Here is a 25,370-nt window from a genome sequence, read left to right as displayed (position 1 = left end):
CTCTCCAGCCTACTTTCCTACCATACCTCTCCAGAGTTTCCTCCAGTACACTGAAAAGCAGCCGTGATGCGTTCATCTGAACAGGCCACGCTCTTATAGAAGCTGCTGGACAGACAACTGCCATGTCTCACTTGTGACAGCTGATGCCCTCTTGCATCGGGATGTTTGGCACAGTTTACAGGACACTTTGAATTCATATGCACTACAGACTCTCTAGTGCTGGGACATGTGTAGGCAGGCATCTTTACTCTCATACTAGAGATGAAGAAAGAGCCCCAGAGAGGCAGAGTGTGCTCCGGGCTACAAGCAGTGTAGGAAGAGCCAGGGCCCTTTTCACTTAGTAGTACCTGAGGACACAGGTACAAATGGGAAAGCAGCACCATCCCAGGTACAAAAGCAAAGCGGCTCTTTCCTCCTGAGACCAGTCCAGTGCCCTCTGCCGGGAAGGCCATGCTACAGCAAATGGGCTTTCATCACACTGCAAACCTGCCTGCTGCTCAGTCAGCAGGCCAGGCCAGCCCCCAGGGCTGGCACTCCACACATACTGTGCCCAGCACAGAAGGGGAGGGAGCACCAGGTGAGCACCAGGCAGAGAAGTGAGACACTGGCTGTACCCTGGGAAGGTGCCTGCGCGGCATCATGAACTGCTCACCTGGGGTGCTGCAGCACCTGCAGCAGGGTGCTCTTGGGAGGTATCCGGTACAGTTCTGTCCTGTCCTCATCCTCAAAGTAGACCTGTAAGATTCATCAGGAACAAATGTCAGAGGCAAATAAAGCACTTCATTACCAAACACGCTGAAGAAGAGTGAAGAGATGGCAGCTGCTCCTAGCTGAGTGCGTGCGGTACAGAGCCAAGGGCATGTGCTTTGCATTCAGTCCTGCCTATGACACCGAGGGAAAGGTTACGGCCAGCTCCATTCTCTACAGGCAGAACCAAGGTGCAGAGAAGGACCTATTTTGCCAGTGTCACAGCTAAACAGAGAATCTAAGACTTGAGCCCAGGCCCATGTAGCCTTCTCTTTCCTAACAATTTAATCCTAGAGCCATCAGATGGGGGGCACTGTTACCCAGAGCAAAGAACCTGGGCAGGTGAGAGAGAAGCTGGTGGAGGGCATCAGAGCCCAGGAGGGGAGAGGAGGAGGTGTACAGGAAGGCTGGGGGTGAGGGTGTCTGAGGTGGATTGGGGAGGGAGTATCCATGCCAAGAGCTGCCAGGCTGAGCAGGCTGAGAAGGGCTTCCTTGTGAGACAGCCGTTGGCAGTGGCATGTCAGAGCCCAAGCAGGGCAGGCAGAGAACCTGTGTGGGACAGCTAAAATGTGGCATCAGGCCACAGGCAGGGAAAGGAGGGCAATCGGGCATGGTGAGGGATGGCTTGCTGTGGGGGACTGGAGCCCGAGCAGGATGAGGACATAGGCGGCTGAGCAGTACAGGCTGCACACTCTGCACAGGATGAGTGAGTAACATACACACACCCTAGCTAGAGGCACTGAGAGCAACCAAAGCATTGATGCCCTCCAACGTACTGATAGCACGTCTACTGACCCAGGATCTTGGCTTCTTAACACAATTCTCCACTAGAAAAAATGGGCAAGTCAGGGCAAGAAAAGCATGACTGGAACCTGCGACATCTTATGCCACCAGAAAGCAAGTGCTTTAAAAGTGGTGACAAATCCAAAGGACACAGAAACAAATTTAAAGGGTTTCCCACTGGCCAACTTCAGGACAATCTGGTCACAAAATAAACCATCATAGGGAACTGGAGATACAGGTCCATGGCAGAATGCTTGCTAGCATGCACAAGGCCATGGAGTCCATCTCTAGTAACGCACAAAGCCCCACAAAGTAAACAATCATAGTAGTAGAATATAACTCATTGAATATAAGAAGAATCATAAAACTACTGATAAAAATGAAAATGTTGAGGGTCTGAAGAGTAATGGAGTATTTCTATCATTTCAAAGTACCTTCTTGTAAAATATTGATCATTATAAAGGCAAGTGAGTTTTTGTACAGGAGAGCAGCTTGGCAGACTCTTCCTGGGGTAGGTGATCAGAGTGGACACCTCGGCACATGTCCAAATGGGAACCAGGCAGCACCCACAGGACAGTGAGGACGCCACATCACTTCAGCATTCTCCAATTCACAGGTTAAAATCAAACAAGCAGAGAAAAGTGTGTGGAATGGTGCACTGACACAGGGGAAGGCACTGGACATGATCACTGAACACTCTGCACTTTTGGAAAGGAGCTAAGGGCTGGAAAGAACATTCATGGGACAAAACAAAACCAAAACCAGGCAGGGCAGTGCACATCTGCAACCCCAGCACTCGAGAGCTAATTGTGAAAAAAAATATCACACACTGAAGTATTCAGGGTTTTGAGACATTAGTTAGCATTTCCTCAAATGATTGGAAGATTGTTTTTTTTACAGTACTGAGGACTGAACCCAGGAGAACTCTAGCACTACCTACACTCCAGTCTTTTCATTTTTAATTTTAGGACAGGGTCTCCCTAAGTTACTTGAGCTGGTCTCAAACTTCTGATCCTTCTGCCTCAGCTCCTCAAGTAGTTAGGATTACAAGTATGCAATACCATGCCCAGTTGAAGATAAATTCTTCATACTGTAAGTTTGTTCAAAAATCTGAACATTGCAATAAATACTACTTAGCCTTAAAAAGTAAGGCTTGGTGGATCCTTGTAATCCCAGCACTGTGCAAGGCTGAGGCAGGAGGATGGAATGTTTGAGTCTAGAATGGATCATTTAAGAGACTTAGTCACAATCTGCCTCAGAATAAAAAAGTAAGAAAAGAGCTGTGCATGTAGCTCAGTGCAAAGTTGAGTTCGACCCCCAGTGCCCCAAAGAATAAAGGTTGACTCGTGCTTCCGTGTGACACATTACATACAACACAGACAAAGATACTGTGCCAAGCGATGTAAGTCAGACACAAAAGAACAAACACTGCACGATTCCACTTCTAGGTGGTACCGAGGGCAGCCACAACCACAGAGACAAGAAATAGAACAGTGCTGCCAGGGACTGATGGGAGAGGGACATGCAGGCCACGCTGCCATGACAGAGAGTTATTGGGAGGGACGTTGCTAAAGGTTGCAAAACAATGTTAATGCTGCTGAACTATGTAAACATTGCAAGTATTATGTGTATTTTACCATAATGTTTAAAAATTTAATCTCTATGCCTCAGCTCCCTCCCTTTAAAAAGTTTCAGAGATGAATGAAACAAAACTTCTCTTACCTCCAGATTATCCGGGCAATATTTTTGCTCTGAGTCCCAAGAGGGCGTTTCAGCAAACATCACCATTAGATGATCAATAAACCTGAGGACATAACACGTACTATAGGCATTAATGACTCACAATCTCCTTTCCAACACCAGGCCCTGGACCCAATTCCCAGAAACAGAAAGGTTTCGTCCATTTTTACAGCACTGCCCAAAACATGTCTATCATCTGTCCCATACATAATTTTTTAAAACAGAATTGAAAGTATTTCTTATACTTAGCCACATTATCAGCAAAAACTCTATGAAATCACAAGTTAAATGTACTACTTATGGCTTTCTAGTTACACTTGAATCACTAACACAGTTTCACACTTCAGCAGCAATGGAGGCCACTCTGCGGCAGATGCACTACTGCGACCGCCAGGCAGTCTCAAGAGGAAATGGGTCCTCACAGACCACCCTCACAGACAGGGCCTGTCCACCAGGCGGTGTGAACCCGGGCTTCTCCTCCTCTTCAGCCAAAGCTCTACCTTCCCCCTGTGCCAAGGCAGCAGGGAGAGGTACCAGGAAGAGCAGGGCTATTCGCAAGGCAGTACCTGGAGTCCTCATGGAAAGCAGAGACAAAGTCCGACTGGGCATATTCTGGGTACAGGAACAGCACGGGCCAGCTCAGCCTGCCCTGGTCATCCAGACTCAGCCTGGCACCACAGAGGTTCCCAGAGCTGAGCCCATCCAGAAAAACCTCGCCAAGACCTTCGGAGGCTGCATCCTCATGCGCAGCAGCAGCTTCAGACACGAGCCTGATACTTCTGGCCTGGTCAAAGACAGAAATGCACAGAAACTGAAAACTTCAGTGTGCAAGGGCACACAAACCCATTTCCCTGAGCTAACAGCATGAGCTCAGAAGGCCAGCTCCACAGGACTCCTCCCCAGTACCAGAGGCCCACTGTGGAGGAGGCGCCATTTTATTAACTTGCCTTCACTAGGCATCGCCCAGGTTCCTCGCCCTCAAGCCTGTTCATGATCTAGAGGGAGACAGCACAGGAGGTGCAACATAGAGCTGTGGAACCGCAGACAAGGATCAATCCAGTCAGAGGGCAGAGTGACTGGAAACGCTGGCCTTGAACAATGACTTCGAAAGGCGGTACAGGCAAAGGCACCAAAAAGACCAAGTGTGCAGCATGAATACAAGCAACAATGTTTCAGCCTGGCAAAGACATGGCTTCCTTCTCACAGAAATGAGGGTCAATCAAGGCTCTGAACAGGAGGGTCATATCTTACGTCCAGGTTCTGAAGTTCCTAGGTTGGCACCAGGAAAGTTACAGGCAATCAAAATTATTTTGGACAATATCCCCTAAAACAGAGGCTGGCAAACTTTTTCTTAAAGCATCAGATAATGTAAGCAAAACAGTCTCAGTTGAAATTAACCAACTCTATGACTGCAGTGTGAAAACAGCCATAGACAAGGTATACACAAGATGGCCGTTTCAAAGTTGTAATTGATGATTACTTTAAATCATCAGTGAAACAGAGCTTTGGAGCCAGGCATGGTGGCACATGGCACGGCAGGAGGATCACCATGAATTCAAGGCCAATCTGACCTGCACATGAGACTCTGTCTCAAATTAAAAAAAAATAAAATAAAGCTTTGGGTACTGCTGAGAGATTCTTAGCGACACTGAAATGCCTAAAATGCAGGGTTGAACTAATACATGAGAGAACAACAACAATAAAAAGTCTGCATGCAAATGTCTAGGCATTCCAATATTCACTCTCATTTCTCCTCTTCTCTCTCTCTACTGGGGATTGAATTCAGGGGAGCTCCATCACTGAATTCTTTTTAATTTTTTGTGTCTAAGTCACCTGGCAGGACTTGAACTTACAGTCCTCCTGCCTCAGCCTCCCTAAGTGCTGTGATTATAGGCATGGACCACCAATCCTAACTCCAATATTCACATTTAAGAAAATAAAACCATTCACTGTGACTGAGGTTTCAATGGAAATGTGGAATATTCTATTCAATTCGTTAATTCCTAGTAACACATTGGTGCTAGGATGGCAAGCGGGTTGGATTTTAGTGGTGCTAAATCTGCAAAATCAACAAGGAACTTAAGCAGGTCCATAACATAACTGAACAAAGAATGAAACCAAAACCTGCTCCACAGTCACTCGACAGGTATATATTTTGTGCAGATGAAGAAGCTCAAAGAAAGCAAAGCAAAATTTGGGTCAGAATATACTTATTTTAAAATGCAAGAAACAGAGGGAAGGGACACAAAGGCTTTTGTTCTGCTGCCTGCCCAAAAGGTTCTGATTCTCTGAGGATGAGCATAATGTAGTGCAAAACAGCAAGGTCTGGCTCTGGCAGCCAGTGGCCGAGCCAGGTTCCTTTACTTCTCTGGGACAACTTTCCCAGCTGGAAACACAGCAGCAAGCCCACCTCGGGTGGCTGCTGTGAAGACTGGCTGAGAGTGCCGAGCCACCAGGCAGTGCGTGTTCTGAGACAGCGCGCAGACTGTGGGACGGCTGACTGCAGAGCCTGGGTTCTGCTGCTCCACTGCCTGCTGCTGCTGCGAAACGGAAATGAACGTTCAGGGCAGGCATCCCAAGAAAGGTTTCCAGCAGGCTTCCAGAGACCAGTGGCTGTCACAGGACCTGAGAACTCACCTCAATGGCCCGGAGCAAAGCTGCATTCTCATCTTGTTCCTTCTTTTCTTTCAGCTTTGCTTTCCTCGTATCTCTCTGTTCAGTTCGCTAGAAATGAAATTCAGACGGGTAAGCCCCAGGGAAGCTGCCTCTTCGCTCACCCAGCCTCTTCTCACCACCCCTGAACAACCACCTCCACTCTCCACCCAGGCCACACTCCTAGGTCACTAGACGTGCGCAAAGCACATTCTGAGGCATCAGGCTCAGGGTCAGCAGAGCTTACCGTCCACTTCCTGTACCTGCAGAACTGGCAGAGGTGCAGGCAGGGGAAGAACCAACTGTAACAGGCGCATTATGTCACTCGGCCCATGTGAACAAAGCTATGAAACACCAAGGGATGGGCCTGTGCACTAGGAAGTGTGCCCAGACCAGTGATGGCAAACCGTTCAGAGCCTCAGTGATACAGACAGCCCCCTGCGACACCCTGAGCTTAGACACATAAGGGAGAGGCCACCAGTAAAGAAGAATAGGCAGTCTCCACACAGGGCCCGATGCCAGGGCAGACAAGTCACCCAGGGAGAATTACAATGTCAATGGTGCGGATGGAACACAGGCAAATACACTGCAAAAACTCCGGGAAGAATCTGGCAGAAGCTGCACTATTATAATCCACAAGAAAAACACCATCCTCCTATTTGATCTGCTGGGCGTATAACTTCTACTTCTGTGTCAACTATTAGTTGTCCTGTCTACCTTCAGGACTGTGAATTAACAGGAATCAGCAAACATTTTCTGGAAAGGGCAAGACAGTAAATACTTTATAGGGTGCAGACCATGTCTGGTCTATGTTGCATTTTTTTTTTTTAATTAGTACCAGGGACCGAACTCATGACTGCCTGCTTGCAAGGCAGGTGCTTACGCCGCTGAGCTAAATCCCCAGCCCCCTGTGTTGCATATTATCTGGTTCTGTTTGTTAGATAATAACCCTTTGGAGAATGAAAAAGATGCTTTGGTCCCAGGATGTAGAAAAACAGCTGGCTGAATCTGCCTGTGTGTCGGTTGCTAACCCTTCCTCTGTAAGGCGCCACCTAGCATCCCTTATCCCGAAGAAAGCTAGTGATTTCTTTTTCTTTCCTTGCTCCCTCCGTTCCTCCCTCTTACCTTCCTTCCCTCCGTGTTTTTCTTTCGTACCAGAGATTGAACTCACAACTCTGCTGCCAGGCTGGCACTGTGTCACTGGGCAATAAATTTACGGAATTTTTGAACATTATTATTCAAATCATTCTTTGTGTGTGTGTGAGACAGGGCCTCACTATGCAGTTCAGGTAGGTCTTGAATTCCCAGGGATGTTCCTGCCTCAGACACCCGAGTGCTGGAATTACAGGTTGCACCACTACACCTGGCCTCTTCAAATCATTCTTTTACCTCTTCTCTGCTCCACCTCTGCAACTCCACTATGCCTATGCTGGTGCATTTCATGGACCTGCACACATCTCTCAGTCTGCCCACATCTTTTCTTTTCTTTTCTTTTCTTTTTTTTTGATACCGGAGATCCAACTCACAACTGCGCACTTGCAAGGTAGGCGCTTATGCCACTGAGCTAAATCCCTGGCCCCTGCCTGCATCTTATCTGAGAAAATCCTTGGCTTTTCTTTTTAAACTTTATGATAATCCTATTGTTTGTCTCACTGCTATCCACTGCCTCAGGAAGCTGGACTCTTAATTGCTTCTAATGGTTTTTTATACCCACCCCCACCCCCAACCCCACCCCGTTCCGCAACACACACATCCATATCCTATGTGAAAAGGCTTTCGGTGCTGGGCAAGCTCCCAGACAAGTCATGTAAGACAGTCTGTGAGTGGATCCTGGACAGGTCAATGGACATTCCCTGGCAGTGGAGCTCTGAAGGGGCTCCTGCCTCCTTTAGGGGCTGCCAGGTCTTGTGTTTTCATCATGACTTTGGGCTATTGTCTTTCAAGGGTACTGTGGAACTGTGGAGGGTGAGCTGGGAAGATCAAATTAAAGTGCCACAGACTTGCTATTTTTACTGGAGCTTGGCCATTTTTCTTGACTAAACACTCCCTAGACTGCTAAAAGTCTCCAGTTCATTTCTAGTTTTAAAAGTTAATTGACAATTTTTGCAAGTTTTCTCACGGGTTTTATGGAAGAGAGAACTTTTCAAGGTCTTTAGCACACCATTTTTACTAGTATCAGCCTCTATTTCTTATCTACCTGCTCGATATACTCTATGGGGGACACTGTTATGTCCATCCATTTGTGGACTTAGGGCTTTTTTCAGTTGTCGATTTTTAATTCATTATTTTAAAGCTGTTATCAGTGCCTATATATTAACAATCACTATTCTTACATTCTTTTAGCAGGACAGGGAATTACTATTCTTTCATCATTTAAAAAATGACTCACTTTTATCTCTGGTAATATTCATCACCTTCCTGTCTACTTTGGTATTAATGGCGCCAAATGAGATCTACTGCTTCACACACAGGAACCTAGCACCAGCGTATACCCAGACACAGAAGAATACTGCTATTCAGCAAGTGATGCTAGGCTTTGGGGCCCTGAAGTCACCCTTTAAATGTGTTTGTGATACAGAACCAAGAAGCCTTTTTTAGGCCGTGGAGGTTTTGGTGACAGCCTTCTACATCAGCCCTCCTGACTCTGCTCCCATAAAATTCTGACTCACACTCAATCACCAAGGCTAACATTTCTGTTACTGAGCCACAAGGGTCCACAGATATCTACCTTTTCTGCATCTCGTTTGACCAGAATGACTTCCAGCTTCCTGTTTAGGACAAGCTGAAGGCCGCCAGTGGGCACAGGCCCAGCATTGCCATTCCATTCCATTCCACAGGCCCAGCACTGAGAAAAGCAACAGACCAGGCATCAGGAGGCCAAGGGAGCTTCGGGGTCTGCCCTGAACAGACCCATGAGGCAGGGTGCACAGATGTAAGCCTGGGGTGTCTGCCTGGATCCGAAGTCCTGCTTCACCACAGCTGTGTAAGTGAGTGGCTTCCTGTCTCCCTGCACTTGTGCTACGTCACTAGTAAGAGGAAGATTAGAATAGTTCCTACTTTACAGTGCCAATTTATGCTCTAGGCTGGTTCAACATACATGAAAAACTTAAACTAGTGCCTAGAACACATACACGGTAAATACCTTCTAAATGTTGGGTATGGTTTTTCATATTAATACTCTTCAGCGATTACTGCTGCGTTTTTTTCATTTTAGTAGATATATGCCAGATACATTTCAACAGCACTTTGCAGGTGTCTAATGATGGGAATTGTATAGCATTGTAAAAAGTAAGGTTTTGTTTAAATGGTTAGCTATTTTCCCCCCCACACTTTTTTTTTTGGTACCATGAATCAAATTCATGACCTCGCACTTGCCAGGCAGATGCTGTACCACTGAGCTATATCTCCAGCCCTCTTTCTTTTTTAATTTTTTTTTTGGTCTTTTTATTGGTACTGGGGATCGAACTCACGACTGCCTGCTTGCAAGGCAGGCGCTTATGCCACTGAGCTAAATCCCCAGCCCCTTTTTCAATTTTTTTGAGACAGGGTCTCAAGCTGTAATTCAGACTGGCCTTGAACCCACTGCGTAACCCCAGATGTCCTTAAACTTGCAGCAGTCCTCCTGCCTCAACCTCCTGAGTGCTGGGATTACGGCATGTACCACACCTGGCTCCTCTTCTCTATTTTAAGAGGTATGAACAGTACACAGATAAGCTACAGCCTGGAACTCAATGTTGTTTCCTATTTATTCAAATCCTAATAGCCACTTTTCAGGGTCTTAGCTATACGCTCAGAAATGTGCTAAAAAGAAAATTACACACATGCTCCCATTTAATCCTTACCAGTCTTTTGGATATATAATGTTCCCATTTTCAAAAATTCAGAAATATCTGAATTTTTAAGTCTGTCCACTTCATCCAAGGCAAAAGCAGTGTGCAAGCACAGGTCCACTGTGGCACCTCTCGAGGCTCTGTCTGCAAAGCTCTCCTCCCCTAGCAGCATTCAGCTCGGTAAGCCTTGGCGCAGTGTTTGCAATTAGGCCTGGGCATCACCTCCCTCTCCAAACTTCTCTACTCTCCATCTATAGCTGGGCTTGGCAGGGCAAGGTCAGCACCACTACTGCTACCCACCTCTGCCTCCCTCGCTTCTGTCAACGTGTCTGCGCCCTCCCGAGTTCCAAGGACAGGGGCTGCTTTAGGTTTGGTCTTTTTTCTCCTCTCAGTGCCAGGGATCAACCTAGGGCCAAGTCACATCCCTAGGGCCTAGGTTTTGTCTTTAAAGGGGAAAAACTTTATAGTAACCTGAGAGACAACATGGTGAATGCTAATTAATGCTCTGTTACTTGGGTTTGTTTGTTTGCTTGTTTTAGTTTTTTTTGAGATATGGTCTTGCTATGCAGTTCAGATTGGCTTCAATTTGCTATGTAGCCTAGGCTGGCCTCAAACAGTGATTCTCTTGCTCAGCCTCTAATTAGTGCTAATTAGTAAAGGCAATTGTCTGCCCACTATCACCAACCTTCAGCTTGTCTGCTTTAGCCCGCACTTCCAGAAGCTTCTTCTCCTTTGCATCTATATGCAGCCCTTCATCACACCAGCTCACAGCCTCAGCATAGTGTTTCAGTTCTAGATGGCACAGTGCACCTGGAGAAACCATAGCCTTTAGGGTCCAGGAACAGTACCCATGGGCCAGCCCACCCCATCTACCAGCCAACTGCCTGGAAGGAGGGCAGCAGCTAAGGCCTTGGACGTCAGTACCCAGACAAGCAAGAACATTCTCTGCATCGTAGTCAGAAATATCGCTAGTGCTCACTAAGCTCAGAACTCCTCCAAGCCTCCTTAGCATTAAGCACAGTAAAAGAAGAGAAGGATATAGCTTAGTGGCAAAGAACAAAGGATCTGGAATCCAGAGGGATATGGGCTGGAAATAAGAATAAAACTTGGACAAAGTATTGAGAATCTTAGAGCTTCAGGTTTCTCATCTACAAGTGGGAAAAATAGTCTATCTCAGATGAATTTTAAACATAGAGGATAAGCAGAATTTATCAAGGCATTCATCAAGATAGCAGCAAGATCAAAGATGTGTTGCTAGTCAGGGATAGTGGCACATGCCTATAATCCCAGCACTTGGGAAGCTGAGGCAGGAGGATCACTGTAAGTTCATGGCCAGTCTGGGCTACAAAGTAAATTCAAAGCCACTCTGCAATACACAGTAAAACCGTATCTCAAAAAACCAAAAAAACTCTATCTTAAAAGAAACAAAAAGAAAAGCAAAAATCATGTTATGCCTTTTCTAATTTTGTTCAAGGCCATCAGTTCAAACGGCTTGTCCTGTTTTTAAAAAATAATGTTTTGCCCAGCAAGGTGGCACACACCTGTATTCCAGCACTCAGGAAGCCGAGGCAGAAGAATTGCTACGAGTTCCAGGGCAGCCTGGGCTACTAAGAGAGTTCGAGACAAGCCTGAACTGTATAGCAAAACTTCATCTCAAAGACCAAAAGAAAAAAAAAAGTGTAATAAAGGGTACAGTGGTACATGTCTATTATTTTAGCTACTCAGGAGGCTGAAGTAGAACTGCAAGCCTGAGGTCAACTGGGATTTAGCAAGACCCGGTCTCAAAAATAAAAACCAAAAAGGGTTGGGAATGTAATTCTGTGATAGAGTGTCCTTGGGTTTGATTCTGAGTACCAAGGGGAAAATGGTTTTAACTCAATCATGTTCATTTTTCTCTAGCTTCTTCAGGCTTTCCACAGCTGTCAGTATCAGAATTATAAAGCTCTAAAGGTTTAGATTTCAAAAGAGTCCAGAGCTTAGCAAACAAGTTCACGAGTTCAACCCCCAATACAAAAAAAAAAGTCTAGGGGCTGAAGATTTAGTTCAGTGGTACAGCACCTGCCTAGCAACCATCAAGTTGTGAGTTAAATGCCTGGTGCCCTCCAATTAAAAAAAAGTCTAATCCCATCTTCCAGAGATAAGCAAACTGACACTCAGAGTAGGTGTCACAATAAGATCACAGAAAACTGGCCAGGTGTGGTAGCTCACACCTCCGTCCCACTACTCATGAGGGTTACCAGGAGTTGTGAGACCCTGTCTCAAAAAAAATAAATAAAAAGGTAAAACTGACCATGGAATCAAGGATTACAGACTTCTTCCTTGAGGCTAGTTTCACAGACTATACATGTCAATCTTTATCCAGTACTTCCTTTCTCTACAGCTGAGGGAGGGACATGGACCTGCTTACCATCCTCCAGCCATGGACACTACAGAGGCATAACTGTAAAGTATTTTAAGCTGGTCCATGGGAATACAGGGGAGATATAAGATGAATAAATTAAAGTTTGTAGAGCACCTATGAGCTTCTCAAAGAAAAGGTAAAGAGGGCTGGGGCTTTAGCTCAGTGGCATAAGCACCTGCCTTGCAAGTAGGCGGTCGTGAGTTCAATCCCCAGTACCAATAAAAAAAAAAAAAAAAAAAGAAAGAAAAGAAAAGGTAAAGAATAAACGTAATAACAGCACAATGATTACAGAGAAAGGTCAGACGACAAGAGAAAAAAGAATCTGGGAACATCTCAGCATCAGAGTTAACAGCAAAGGTCTTATAACTTATCTTTTAATTAACATTAACATGGCATTTGAAAATCTTGCCTTTCATTCAGCTAACCTGGAAAAATATCAGAATGTGGCTTTGGAATTGCTTTGTTTTAATTAATTGTTTTCCTTATTAGTTTAAAATGAGGAGTTTCAAATTCTATACAAACTCTTACAGCATAAAGGGTTAGATTATTCTCTGAGGGATTCTTTTTTTTTTTTTTTGTCTTTTTCCTTTTTTTAATCGGTACCAGGGATTGAACTCATGACTGCCTGCTTGAAGGCAGGCGCTTATGCCGCTGAGCTAAATCCCCAGCCCTCTGAGGGATTCTTTTAAAATGGCATGTTGTTCTTGACAAGCTATAGGAACTTAATATCAAGATTACAAAAGTAAGGTGAGTTCAAAGCTTTAAATGTCAGTTTTAGGTACAGAGAGTGCTGGCTTTCCCAGCAATAATTACAGGACTGCAGCTCTGTGAGACTTACCTCTCATTATGGCTTTGAGGTGGTGGGGCTTTAGCTTCCGGGCAGCCATCACATCATTTAGAGCAGAACGAACATTGCCTAGCAAAAGTCATGTAGTGAAAGAAAAAACAAGTTTTGAAATCAAAATCTATCCAAAATATGTATGCACTGACAAAGATATTCTTGTACAATCTAGGAGAAACGTAAACCACAGCAACTGTGTTTAAAAAATATATAGTTAGGGGCTGGGGATTTAGCTCAGCGGCATAAGCACCTGCCTTGCAAGCAGGCGGTCGTGAGTTCAATCCCTGGTACCGATAAAAACGAAAAAGACAAAAAAAAAAAGAAAAGAAAAAAAAAAAAAAAATATATATATATAGTTGTACTTCCTGAACCTTGGGGATGTTTACAATACCAGTTAATCTATAAAAGAACTATAACTGCTAGTGAGCATGTGAAAAAGCATTCACACCCACTTGTGATTAGGAAATGAAAATCACCATCAAGTTGGCAAAAATTAAGGACAGATAATATCCACTGCTGGTCTGCACCAGGAAAACAAGTGAGTAAATTAGAAATCAAACTAGTGTGTACTTTGTGCATATACTTTAACCCAACAATTTTCTTCCAGGAAATTAACTTCAAAAATATTTGAATAAGTGCACAAGAATAAATATAAAAGTCTGTTAACTACAGAACTACTTTAATTATAGAACACAGGACAGTTACCCAATGAGAAGAAAAGTTGGGCAGGCTCACATCTTCCAGCTTCTACCTGAAACACTACTCAATGGCTTAGTATTTCCCTGTAAGACATTTCACTTCTAAACTGTCTCCCAATGGTCAGCAAACATTTCCTGTAAATGGACAAGTTTTACATACTTTGTGATTCCCAGGTGCCAAGTGGCCTATCACATGGATTCCTGAGTGTTTTTACAGTCTTTTATAAACACAAGAGCTCCCAAAACTTCTGGTTAAAGGTAATATACTGAACATGTGCATTTAACTGAACCCCTCCTGACACCCCAAAAACCATAAACTCACAAGAGACAAAGATAACACGAAGAACACAGATCACATTTTAAAAGGTGAAAAAGAGACAAAAACTGATTGATACACTGTCTTGAAAAAACTTAATTCTAAACCAGGCATTGTGGCATGCACCTGTGATCCCAGTACATGGGAGGCTAAAGCAGGATAAAACAGGAGGATCATAGTGAGTTCAAGGCCAGTCTGAACTACACAAGGAAACTCTTTCTCAAAAAACCAAAAACAGATGAACAAGCAAACTTTCTTTTTTTTTTGTACCAAGGATCAAACTCATGACCTCGTGCTTGCCAGGCAGGTGCTTATGCCACTGGGCTAAATTCCTGGCGCAAACTTTAATTTTAAACAAGCAGAATAAAGCCTAAGGACTACTAAACTATATTCAGAAACAACATAGCACTCAGGATTTGGGAACTGATGGCACCAGGTACCCTGGAAGTGGGAGTGAAGGTGGGCTGAAAACCCAAGTAGTCGGCTTCCTGTATTTTCACACCTCTGCTATTGCTGCAGCCTATTCTTTTTTGATTCTGTGAAAGTCTGAGTGCTTATTTTATGCAGGAAATAAAAAGAGAAGACCTCTGCACAACAGTCTAGCAAAGCAAATACTAAATGTCCAGTCATTAGCTCTATTCTACTATTTGGCTCTCAAAACACCAACAACCAGAATTTCCCAAAAGAGAAAACAATAAACACAGAAAGAAAAGTAAGAAATAATTTATAATAAACTTCGTAAAAACACGAGTTTCCAAACCAAAAAGGTTCACTGAATACCCAACACACAGGACCATACCAAGGCACAATGTTTCAGCACACTGAAGGTAAAAGAAAAATTCTATAAGCTTTCAAGGAGAAAAAGACCAGAATACCATTTGTAAAATTAGGAATTAGAACAATTTTACACTTCTCAACAATACTGGAAGCTAGGGGAAAAAAAAACACACACACACACACACACACACATGTGTGTGTGTGTGTGTGTAAATTCTAAAGGAAAATGATCCCTACCTCAAATTCTGTACTTAGCCAAAAAATCAAATAAATGTGAGAGTAAACTAAAAGTACTCCTAGACATACAAGATTTAAGAAACTTACTTTCATTTTTTTTTTTTTAGCGGTACCGGGGATCGAACTCACGACCATGCACTTGCAAGGCAGGAACTTATGCCACTCGGCTAAATCCCCAGCCCCAAGAAATTTACTTCCAATGCTTCTTTCCTCAAGAAGAAACAGAAGAACGTGTTCCCAAAACACTGGAGTGCACCCAGAAAGACAAATTGTGGGACTGAGAGAACTGGAAGCAAACACACAAACAGCTAGTGAAGTGTCTCATGGTGACAGAAATGCCCTCAGGCCCAAGAGCAGCGAGTCCACACTGGAGTGGGGCACAAGGATCCAGAGAGTCGCCACCCATTACAATGAAGAAGGCATAAGCATGGTGGAAACCAAGCAAATACAATAATTAAGACAGCTGCTAAAGAACTGGGAAAAAGTTTTATTACAACAGGAAATGATTAAAACACTCAGCATGGTTCAGCTGAGATGATCCTTTACATGACCGTAAGTGAAAACACCGAATACCACAAGGGCCCAAACACCCTGGTGCAGACTGCAGGACAGGCTCTGCACGGCTCTGTGGGGCAGTGGGGAGAGAGCACAGCACTGACTTCCTTGGGAGGGAAAAAATGGCCAGTGCCCAAAAGTGAAACATTAACGCAGCAGCATAACAATAATTCAGTAGTATGAAAAGAAATAGCAGAGCCGGAATTTAGCTCAGCAGCATAAGCGCCTGCCTGGCAAGTGGTGAGGTCATGAGTTCGATCCCCAGTATCAAAAGAAGAAAAAAAAAAAGAAATGGCTAAAATGATTGTAAATATTTGCCTCTAGGAAGCAGAAAACAGTAGTTAAAGGACTGATGCTTTTCAAACATGACTTACAGAACTATTTGACTACTTAAATTATGTGCATACAGTGATGCAAGTCAAGAGTAAGTTTAAATCTAGTGCCATGGCGCAGACCTATAATTCTAGCTAGGCAAATAGACTAAGGCAGGAAGATTGCAAGTTTGAGGCCGGACCCAACTCAAAATAAAAAATAAAGGAGTAGTGGCACATGCCTGCAATCCCAGCATTCAAGAGGCTGAGGCAGGAAGATCACTGTAGCCTGGGCTACAAAGTGAGCACAAGGCCAGCCTGAACTGAATAGCAAGACTCTGTCTCAGTAAGACAAAAAAATAAAAATAAAAATAAAAATAAAAAGGTTATTATTATGTACCTACTCCTTTAGGAGTACATGCAGTTTTTTTTTCTTCCAAGATGCTTTTGATTTTATTGTATCCTTTTGAGTTCCTCATAGACAGGAATTATACAGCTCTTGTTCTGAGTATAGTACTTACAATACAGTAAATGCTTAATATATATTTATTGAATAAATAAGTAGAAGAATGAAACTCTTTTAGGGAAAGGTCAGGTCCTATTCATCTTGGTGAAAACATGTCTAGCCCAGAAAAACAACTCCAGTATGTCTGGTGAATGAAAAAAAACATATTCCTCCAGAAGTTAGAACATCAAGTTTCAATAGCCAGGCATGGTGATACATGCCTGTACGCCCAGCACTCGGGGACCTGAGGCAAGAAGATCATGGTAAGTTCGAGACCAGCATGGGTGACAAAGTAAACTCAAGGCCAGCCTGAACTGCATAGTGAGAGCCTGTCTCAAAAAGACCAAAAACAAAACAAAACAAAAAAACAAAAAGAAAATCAAGTTTCTAGTATAGGTTCTGGCAGTAATCAAAAGGTTTCTTTGGGCTTACATAAAATTTGGGGCTTGTTGGCCCAGACAATTTCTAAATTTCTGTACTGCTCAAAACTTTTACAATTTTCTACTGAGACCTGGTAAGAAAGAAAATACTCTAAGCAGACCTGGCTGGGCAGGACCTCTGCTCAAATTGTGATGAGCTCCTCCAGACTCACTCCAGCTGGACTGTAGCACCTGCGCTGGCCCCTCAGAAATGCCTGCGGTCGCTCTCAGTGCTCTCTAAACCCTGTGTAAGAAATGGGTATCTGGTCCTACCCAGAGGTCACCAGCAATCAGTATTTCCCAAAGTTCTGCCTGGGTGCTAGGGTTACCCAAAGAGAAGGCTTAACAAACTTAAGAAACCCAGGATGAAGTCCTTGTTGTTCTCTGTTTCAGTGCCTTTGACATGTTAATGTATACTGTAAATCTCCAACCAAGAAGCAGCATTTCCCAAACTTCCTCCAAGAAATAGTTTTTACCACAAGAGTTGCACAGAATACTCTGAGCAATTCCCCTTAGACTCACCTAAAAATCTCTATTGTCTTAATCCTTCTGCATCCTTGAGAAGAAAAAGACCAGAAAAAAAAAATCCAATATTTTTTTGAAAGAGAAGAACCATTTGGGCTCAAAAATCCTGGAGTAGGCTGAGGATAGAGCTCAGTGGCATAGAACCTGCCTGGCAAGCACAAGGTCATGAATTTGATTCCCAGTACCAAAAAACTCCTGGAATACATTGATTCATATATCAAATATCTTACCAGAGTGACTAAGCCATTTTTTGGTCAGTAAAAATTACACAATCCAATGTTTCCCTTCTCATCATGTCTATCTGGAAGATGAGAACTCAACAGAATAAACTATCCTCAGACGAGGCTTCTGATATGAACCCCACCCCCTCACACATATTCCTAAACCCTCTACTAGTCATGACAGTGGCTTTTACAGTGAGCTAATTCCTTAGAAAGCACTTAATAATGAAATAAATTACCCAGATAGTACTGTGCTGCTGCTCGGTTGGTATAAAGAATGGCATTCAAATCCGGATCTACACATTTCTTTTTCAACCCTTCAGTGTATGAAATGACAGCTTTCTTATAGTCTTTTTCTTTAAAGTAGTCATTGCCCTCATCTTTATAGGTCTTCGCTTGCTCTGAAAAAAAAAAGGGGGTGGGAAAATAGTCACTATTTCCTGTTTTAGAAGGTCCATTTAAAATATTTTAAATCATCCAATAAAGTAATATATGACAAACCAAAGAGAAGACAACAAGGAAGAATTCAAAATTAGTGCTACAATAAAATGGATATCAATATGGAGAATCCATACTGTGTAAACTTAATGCTACAATCAATTACAAACCCCGAACAAGACACATTACTAAGCACTTATCAGATTAAAAAGAAGCATAAAAGAGCTTATCCTAGTTTTTGAAAAAAGAACCTCTTTAAAAAAACATTACTAGGGAAATGATACTTCTGCTTTTGTTATGCTGTCTCATTCTCGGGGCTGCAAATTCCTGACTTGTGAACCCACTTCTGCCCTTTCAGTTTCCAACAGCCTGCAGTATGACTATAGCGTATTTGTTGACACTTGTCACTTACAGTTGGACCAATTCTTTAGGATAACTTAGCTTCTTCCTGGGCTGGGAACTATATCTTATTTATCTCTAAGGCCTAGCACTATCAAGTACCCAAACAAGTATACGAAGGATGGCTGGTGACAAGGTAGCCCCAGGTCATCCTTTCTAACATGTATTTTATCTCAATACAATGGAGACACAGAGCAAATGCTAGTCACGTAAGATACCTTCTGGAGATCGCTCCTCATCAAAAATAATTGACTGGAGGCAAGCCAAGTCAGGATTCTCCTTGGGATCAACTTCTGATGGCGACTTCTTCATAAATAAGGGAATCTTGTCAAACTCCTGGATTTTAAAAGAATGGACTTAGAACCCTAAATAGCCTGATCTTGGGGGAAAAAAAAGACATTCCATGCTACATCATAATTTAAAAACTAGAATTTAAACTGGGTGTGGTGGTGCACGCCTGTAATCCCAGAACTTGGGAAGCTGAGGTAGGAGGACTGCTGTGAGTTCAAGGCCAGTCGGAACTGCATAGCAAAACTTTGTCTCAAAAAGACAAAAAAAACCCAAAAACTAGAACTTCAACACAAAAATAGAATCACAAAAGCTGTTAGACAAAAGCAAGGCATCACACAAAGAGAAACCTATTAGAATTCGAGCAGACTTCTCAACAAAAACCTTAAAGGACAGATTGGAAGGAAGTGTTTCAAGGCCTAAGAGAAAACAACTAACTAACGTATCCTGCAAAATTATCTTTCAAAATTGATGGAGAGGATTTTGCTCAGCAGCTCAAGCACTTGTCTGGTAAGCATGAGGTCGTGAGTTCAGTCCCCGGTACCACAAAATAAATGATGGAGAAACAAGATATTTCCATGATAAAGAGCACCTGAAGAAATTCATGACTACCAAACCAACACTCCAAAAATTTTTCAAAGATACCCTACAACATGGTGGTGAACCTTTTGGAGCTTTCAATGATACAGTCTACTACAGCAAGTCCAGATTCGCCAGCACTGTCCTAGAACAAGCCAAAAGGTCCAACAGAGTGAATGTACACCCTAGGGCAAGCAATGAAATAGAAGAGAAAAAAAAGAAAACAGCAACAGGAAATTGCAATGATAGGATTGAGTCAACACCTAGAGTTATAACTTGGTCTCAATTCACCAATCAAAAGACACAGATTAGCAGAATGCATCTAGTGATATGCTGTATACAAGAAACTCATTTAACCCAAAAAGAAATTTGTAGACTAAAAATCAAGTGATGAAAAATAATATGCCAGGCTGGGGACATAGCTCAGGGCCCATCTGATAAGTGTGAAGTTGTGAGTTCAATTCCTGATACAAAAAAAAAAAAAAAAGAAAGAAAGAAAGAAAGAAAAAGAATATTCTATGTAGTGGGAGCCCCAACAAGAAGAGTGTTATGCTGTTTTTAAAGTAGACTTTAGAGGCTGGGCATGGGGGCCCACACTTGTAATACCAGCACTCAGGAGGTTGAGGAAGGAGATGGCTGAGAGTTCAAAGCCAGCCTGAACTGAATAGTGAGACCTTGTCTCTAAATAAATAAATTAAAATAAAATAGGGCTGGGGATTTAGCTCAGCAGCATAAGCGCCTGCCTGGCAAGTGCAAGGTCGTGAGTTTGATCCCTAGTATCACAAAAAAAAAATTTAAAAATAAAAATAAAATAAAATAAAACTTTAGGCCAAAGCTGATCAAAAGAAGTAAAAGGGACACTAAAGATTAATAGACTTATATAACAGGAAAAGATAACAATCATAAACATATGCTCCAAACTACACTGTACTTAACTTTATAAAACATTAATAGACATACAAGAGTAGATAAATATCAATACAATCATAATTGGGCACCTCAATACTATAAATTGATCTGTCAGAAACAGATTTACCACAACTTAATCTACAAATAGATCAACAAAGAAATATCAGAGTTAGACTGAACCTTTGGACAAACGTACTTAATAAACATATTCAATGTTCCACCGGACAATGACAGAATATACATTCTTTTCAAAAGCACTTTTACATACTAGGTAATAAAGCATGCCTAAGAAAATACAAAGGAATCAAAATTTTATTATTCATATCATCAGACCACAGTGCAATGAAACTAGAAAGCAATAGCAATGGGAACCACAGAAATTATGCAAATATATGGAAATTAAACAACACACTTTTGAATAATCAACGGGTCACAAAAAATTAAAGAAGAAATAAGACAGTTCCTAGAATTAAATGACAATGCCAGCACAATATATTAAAACTTATATTAAAACACAATGAGAACAGTCCTATGAGAGCTGTGAATGACCACAGTAGAAAGACAGACAGAACAAGCCCAAACAAATAACCTTAAGGATGCACTTCAAGGACTTAGAAAAACAACAAATCCAGGGTCCCTGTAAGAATTGCTATTAGAACAGCAATTATAAAGATCAGAGTAGAAATCAATGAAACAGAAACTAAAAAAATAACACAAAGAACGCATTAAAGAGCTGCTTTTTTAAAGAACCAACAAAACAAACATACCCTTAGACAATCTAACCCAAAAAAGACAAGACACAAATCAAAGAAATTAGAAATAAAATAGATGAAATCACAAAGGACATTACTGAAATCCTGAAGATTATTAACAACGACTTCACAAACCTGTCTGTCAAAAAAAAGGGAGAACTCAGAAGAAATGGAGACATTCCTAGAGAGATGTGAGCTACCAAGACTGAGCTAAGACACTTAAAAATCCTCATTAATCCAGTAACAGCCAATGAAATTGAAGGAGTAAGTTTTAAAAGCTATCAACTAAGAAAAGCCTAAGACCTGATTAATTTATCACCAAATTCTACAAAAACTTGGGGGAAGATCTAACACCAATACTCCTCAAGGTCTCTAATGAAATTAAGAGGAAAGGCAAACTTCCAAAGTCATTCTTGGAAACTATCATGACCCTGCAAAACTAGACAGGGATCCAAAAAAGAACTACAGGGCAATCTCTCTAAAAAACACAGATGCAAAAATATTCAACAAGGTACTAGCAAACAGGATGCAACAAATCATGAAAAAAGTCATAGGATTCATTCCAGGGATGCAAGGATGTTTCAACATACAGGAATCAATAAATGTAATTCATTAAATAAACAGAAGCAAGAAAAAGTCACTAACAAAATCTAAGATCCATTCGTGACAAAACTCCGAAGAAAACAGACACAGAAGAACCCTATCTCTATTTATGATTAACCTACTGCCAACATCGTATTAAAGAGGGAAAAACTGAAAGCTTTCCTGATGTAATTAGGAACAAGACAAGGATGTCCACAATCACCATTCCTGTTACACAAAGTTCATGAAAAGCCAGATCAATCAAGTAAAAGAAAGAAATATGTGCAGGAAAGGACAAAGTCAAAGTATCATTATTTGCAGATGACATGATCCTCTACTTACCCAAAAAATTCCACAAATTACTCTTAAAATAACCAAATTCAACAGTGTAGCAAGATACAAAAGAAACACACACATAGGGTTCCTATACACTAACAATGAGCTCCCTGAAAATGAAATTAGGAAACCAATACTGTTCAAAATAGCATGAAGAAAAATAAAATCCTTAGGAAATAACAGGGCTGCAAATTTAGTTCAATAGCACAAGCACGAGCCTGGCAAATGTGAGGTCATGAGTTTGATCCCCATCCCAAAAAGAAAAAAAAAAAGCTACATTGCTGGGTATGGTGGCTCATGCCTTTGGGAGGCGGAGGCTGGCAGATAGTTGCAAGTTCAAGATTAGCCTGGGCTACAAAGTGAGTTCAAGGCCAGCCTGAACTGCACAGCGAGACCTTGTTTCAAAAAGACAAAAAAATAAAATGTAAGGAAATAACCAAGAGAGTAAAAGACCTCTACTATGAAAATTACACCATTCTAAGAAAGAAACTCAAAAAAACAGAAAGTTATCCCCTATTCTTAGTCAAAATCAATATAATCAAAATTATTATACTTTCAACTGATACATTTAATGCAATCCCCATCAAAACCAACAGCATTTCTCACAGATCTAGAAAAAAATCCTAAAACTCATACGAACCCAGAAGAGACCTAGAATAGTAAAAGCAATTCTGAAAAGCATAACAGAATAACAAAAGCAAAGCAGAATGCATCACAATCCAAAGTCTTAAGTTACGCTACAAAGCTACTATGATTGAAACAGCATAGCACCAGCACAAAAAACAGATGTGTCAGTCAATGGAACAGAACAGAGGAAGCAAACACAACCCAGACACATTCAGCTATTTGATCTTTGACAAAGGAGTCAAAAGCAAATGCCGGAGGAAAGACAGTTTTCTTAAAAAATGGTGCTGGGAAAATTGGATGGCCACATGCGTAAGACTGAGTCTAGACCCATGTCCCTCATTACGTGCTAAACTAAAGCCAAAATGGATCAAAGATCTAAATGCTAAAACAGAAACCCTTAACCTGCTGCAAGATAAAATAGGTAAAACTCTTGCAGACACAGGCACAGACTTCCTGAACAGAACCCCAGTGGCACAAGAATACTAAAAAAATTTTAAAAATTTAAAAAATAAAAAAAAGAATACTGAGAATCAACAGAGGGGATAATATCAAATTAAAAGACTTCTATACAGCAAAAGAGACAACTAACTGAATGAAGAGACAACCTACAGAATGCGGAAAAAATCTTGGCAGTTACTCTTTAGCCAACTAACCTCTAGATTATATAAAGAACTCAAAAGAATTAGATCCCTCAAAAAGAAAAAGATTCACTCAAAAAATAAGACAACCATAATGTATAGATACTTCTCAAAAGTAAAAATGATCAATACATACATGAAAAAATGGCCATTTGCAGAAATGCAAATTAAAACAACATTCAACATTCTGGAAAAAGATACCATCTTTTTCCAGAAAAAAATGGCCCAAATAAAAAATGTTGGTAAAGGTGTGGGGAAAAGGGACTCCTCTACATTGCTGGTCACAGTGCAAACTAGTACAACCACTTGGAAAGCAGTGTGGCAACCCCTCAAAAAAACTAAAAAATATTAATTCCACTGGATCCAGCTATTCCCCTTGCAAGTAAGTATCTTTCCAAAATAGTTAAAGACATATTAGGCATACTCATGTTTATAGCAGCCCAACTTATAACACCGTAGTTAAATCCTGGAAATGACTATATGCCTATCACCAGATGAATGGATATAAACACAACATGGTATTTATACACAATGGAGTACTACTCTGCTATAAAGAAACTCGAGGCATGAGAAGTTAAACGGGTGCAGCTTGAGACCATAGTATTATGTGAAATAAGCCAGACACACAAGCTTCATATCACAATTTCTCTCATATGAGAAATTCAATATACACACATATGTATATGAGCAAGATAAAAAGATAAATAGCTAGTAGGGGTGATCTTTTTCAAACAGACGGAGAACAAAAGATGGAGGAAGGCAGAAGGGAGAGAAGGGAAAGGAGATGGAAAAGAACTGGAAAAAAATGAAAATAGAGCTTTTGCCAACGGGAAGAATACCAAAAGCTGGAAGAAGCACAGAGGGAGGAGATGGAGCGGGAGGCAATTTTTTAAAGAGAAAAACCAGTTAAGAACTATTATATACATATGTCAACTCCCCCACGATAACTGTAATTATGTACTAGAAACATGTACTAATTTTAAAAAATAACGAAGACTTCTGAGTATTTCTAATTCCATGTCTCATCATCACAGTTTTCTTACTTGTCATGATTGCAGATGATCACTATTCACTTTATCTCTACAGGCTTCAGTTCCCCTTTTGTAAAATGAGAATGTCAGGTAATGCTATCTTTCTTTCATTTTTATTTTTTCATTTCTAACAGTTTACAAGGGAGGTAGTAATCGCCATTAATTGAACGCTTTTGTGTTGCTCCCTTATCATCTCGCTTCATTTTTCCCACAACTCCACGTGACTGGTGCTAAAGGGAAAGCAATTTTACACATGAAGGATCAAGCTCAGAGAAGTTAAGAAAATGTCCTAGTGTCAAGTGGTGGAGTCACAAGCCTGTCTGCACTCCCTGCAGTTTTAATATACTGAGTTTAAGAAGATCCTAAAACGGCCTGGGTATGGTGGCGCATCTCTGCAATCCCAGCACGCGGGAGGCCGAGGCAGGGAGATCACGGTGAGTTCGAGGCCACCCTGGGCTACACGCAAGTTCAAGTCCAGCCTGCACTACATAGTGAGACTCTGCCGGAAGGAAAGAAGGAAGGAAGAGAGAGGGAGAGAGAGAATCCCGAAAGTGTCCAGGCCAACTGTTAGCACCCGGCTAGAATCCACCCATCTGCTGGCAACGATAAGGACCGGGGCGGGAGGGCAGCCGCGGAGCTAGGACGTGTGACGGCTCCCGCGCCCAGGCGCAGAGCCTCGGGGACCGCCCACCTCCTCCCACCGATCCTTGTGGAAGGCACCGCGGTAAGGCTGGCTCTGGAACTTGTCCAGGAAAGCGTCCATGTCCTTGTCGTCCGCAGCGTCTGGCTGAGAGCCCTCCATGGCCGCTCCGGTCGCCCGCAGGAGTCCCGGGCCCGAGCAGCCAGGCGCTACTTCCGGCGGCGCCGTGCGCTCGCTTTAGTGCTCCGGAACGCGCCAGAGCGCGCGCCTCGCGTTCCGCCTGCCTCGGGGACCAGCGCTCCCCGCCGCCCAGCGCCCAGCGAGAGGCTGGGGTTGGAGCGGGGGTAATCCTAGGCTCCCAGCGTCCCCGCGACCGCTGCATGGGCTCACCCATTGGTCAGCTGGCGCTATGTACGGAGCGCCTTCTGCTTCTCGCCTGTGCCCCGCGCGGGGTGGAGAGACTCGGGCTTGGGGAAGGGCAGGGACTCCCGGGAAGCGGCAGAAGGTGACTGAGGGCTCGGCTTTTCTTCAGGCCGGGTGCAACCTTGTGGAAGGGTGGGGTTTTTTTTTTTTTGGTTTTTTTTTTTTTTTGG

At 42.5% G+C, this 25,370-nt stretch overlaps 1 protein-coding gene across 4 annotated transcripts in view; it reads right to left on the bottom strand.

The window, feature by feature from the left end:
• Ttc4 (tetratricopeptide repeat domain 4) overlaps nt 1-25,164 on the bottom strand; it is a 30,676-nt gene extending 5,512 nt beyond the window's left edge. Inside the window, exons 1-9 of one of the 4 annotated variants that reach the window (XM_003464070.5) lie at nt 24,829-25,015; nt 18,614-18,731; nt 17,798-17,959; nt 12,992-13,069; nt 10,438-10,562; nt 5,908-5,994; nt 3,837-4,054; nt 3,253-3,334; nt 653-735 (exon numbers count right to left, since the gene is read on the bottom strand). In XM_003464070.5, coding sequence (XP_003464118.1) covers nt 653-735; nt 3,253-3,334; nt 3,837-4,054; nt 5,908-5,994; nt 10,438-10,562; nt 12,992-13,069; nt 17,798-17,959; nt 18,614-18,731; nt 24,829-24,939 — 1,064 coding nt within the window. In that variant the 5' untranslated portion in view covers nt 24,940-25,015. Of the gene's footprint in view, nt 1-652; nt 736-3,252; nt 3,335-3,836; nt 4,055-5,907; nt 5,995-10,437; nt 10,563-12,991; nt 13,070-17,797; nt 17,960-18,613; nt 18,732-24,149; nt 24,809-24,828 lie in introns of those variants that run through there. The other 3 variants (XM_013146249.3, XM_063236556.1, XM_063236555.1) reach the window with 3 other exon arrangements.
• Between the last annotated feature and the right edge of the window lie 206 nt (nt 25,165-25,370).

Source organism: Cavia porcellus, unplaced genomic scaffold, assembly GCF_034190915.1.
Source record: "Cavia porcellus strain 051 isolate PalLab524CR breed Dunkin Hartley unplaced genomic scaffold, mCavPor4.1 scaffold_25, whole genome shotgun sequence".
Taxonomy (NCBI): domain Eukaryota; kingdom Metazoa; phylum Chordata; class Mammalia; order Rodentia; family Caviidae; genus Cavia; species Cavia porcellus.
The sequence above is the reverse complement of the archived record's forward strand: the minus strand, read 5'-3'. Positions and strand labels throughout refer to the sequence as shown.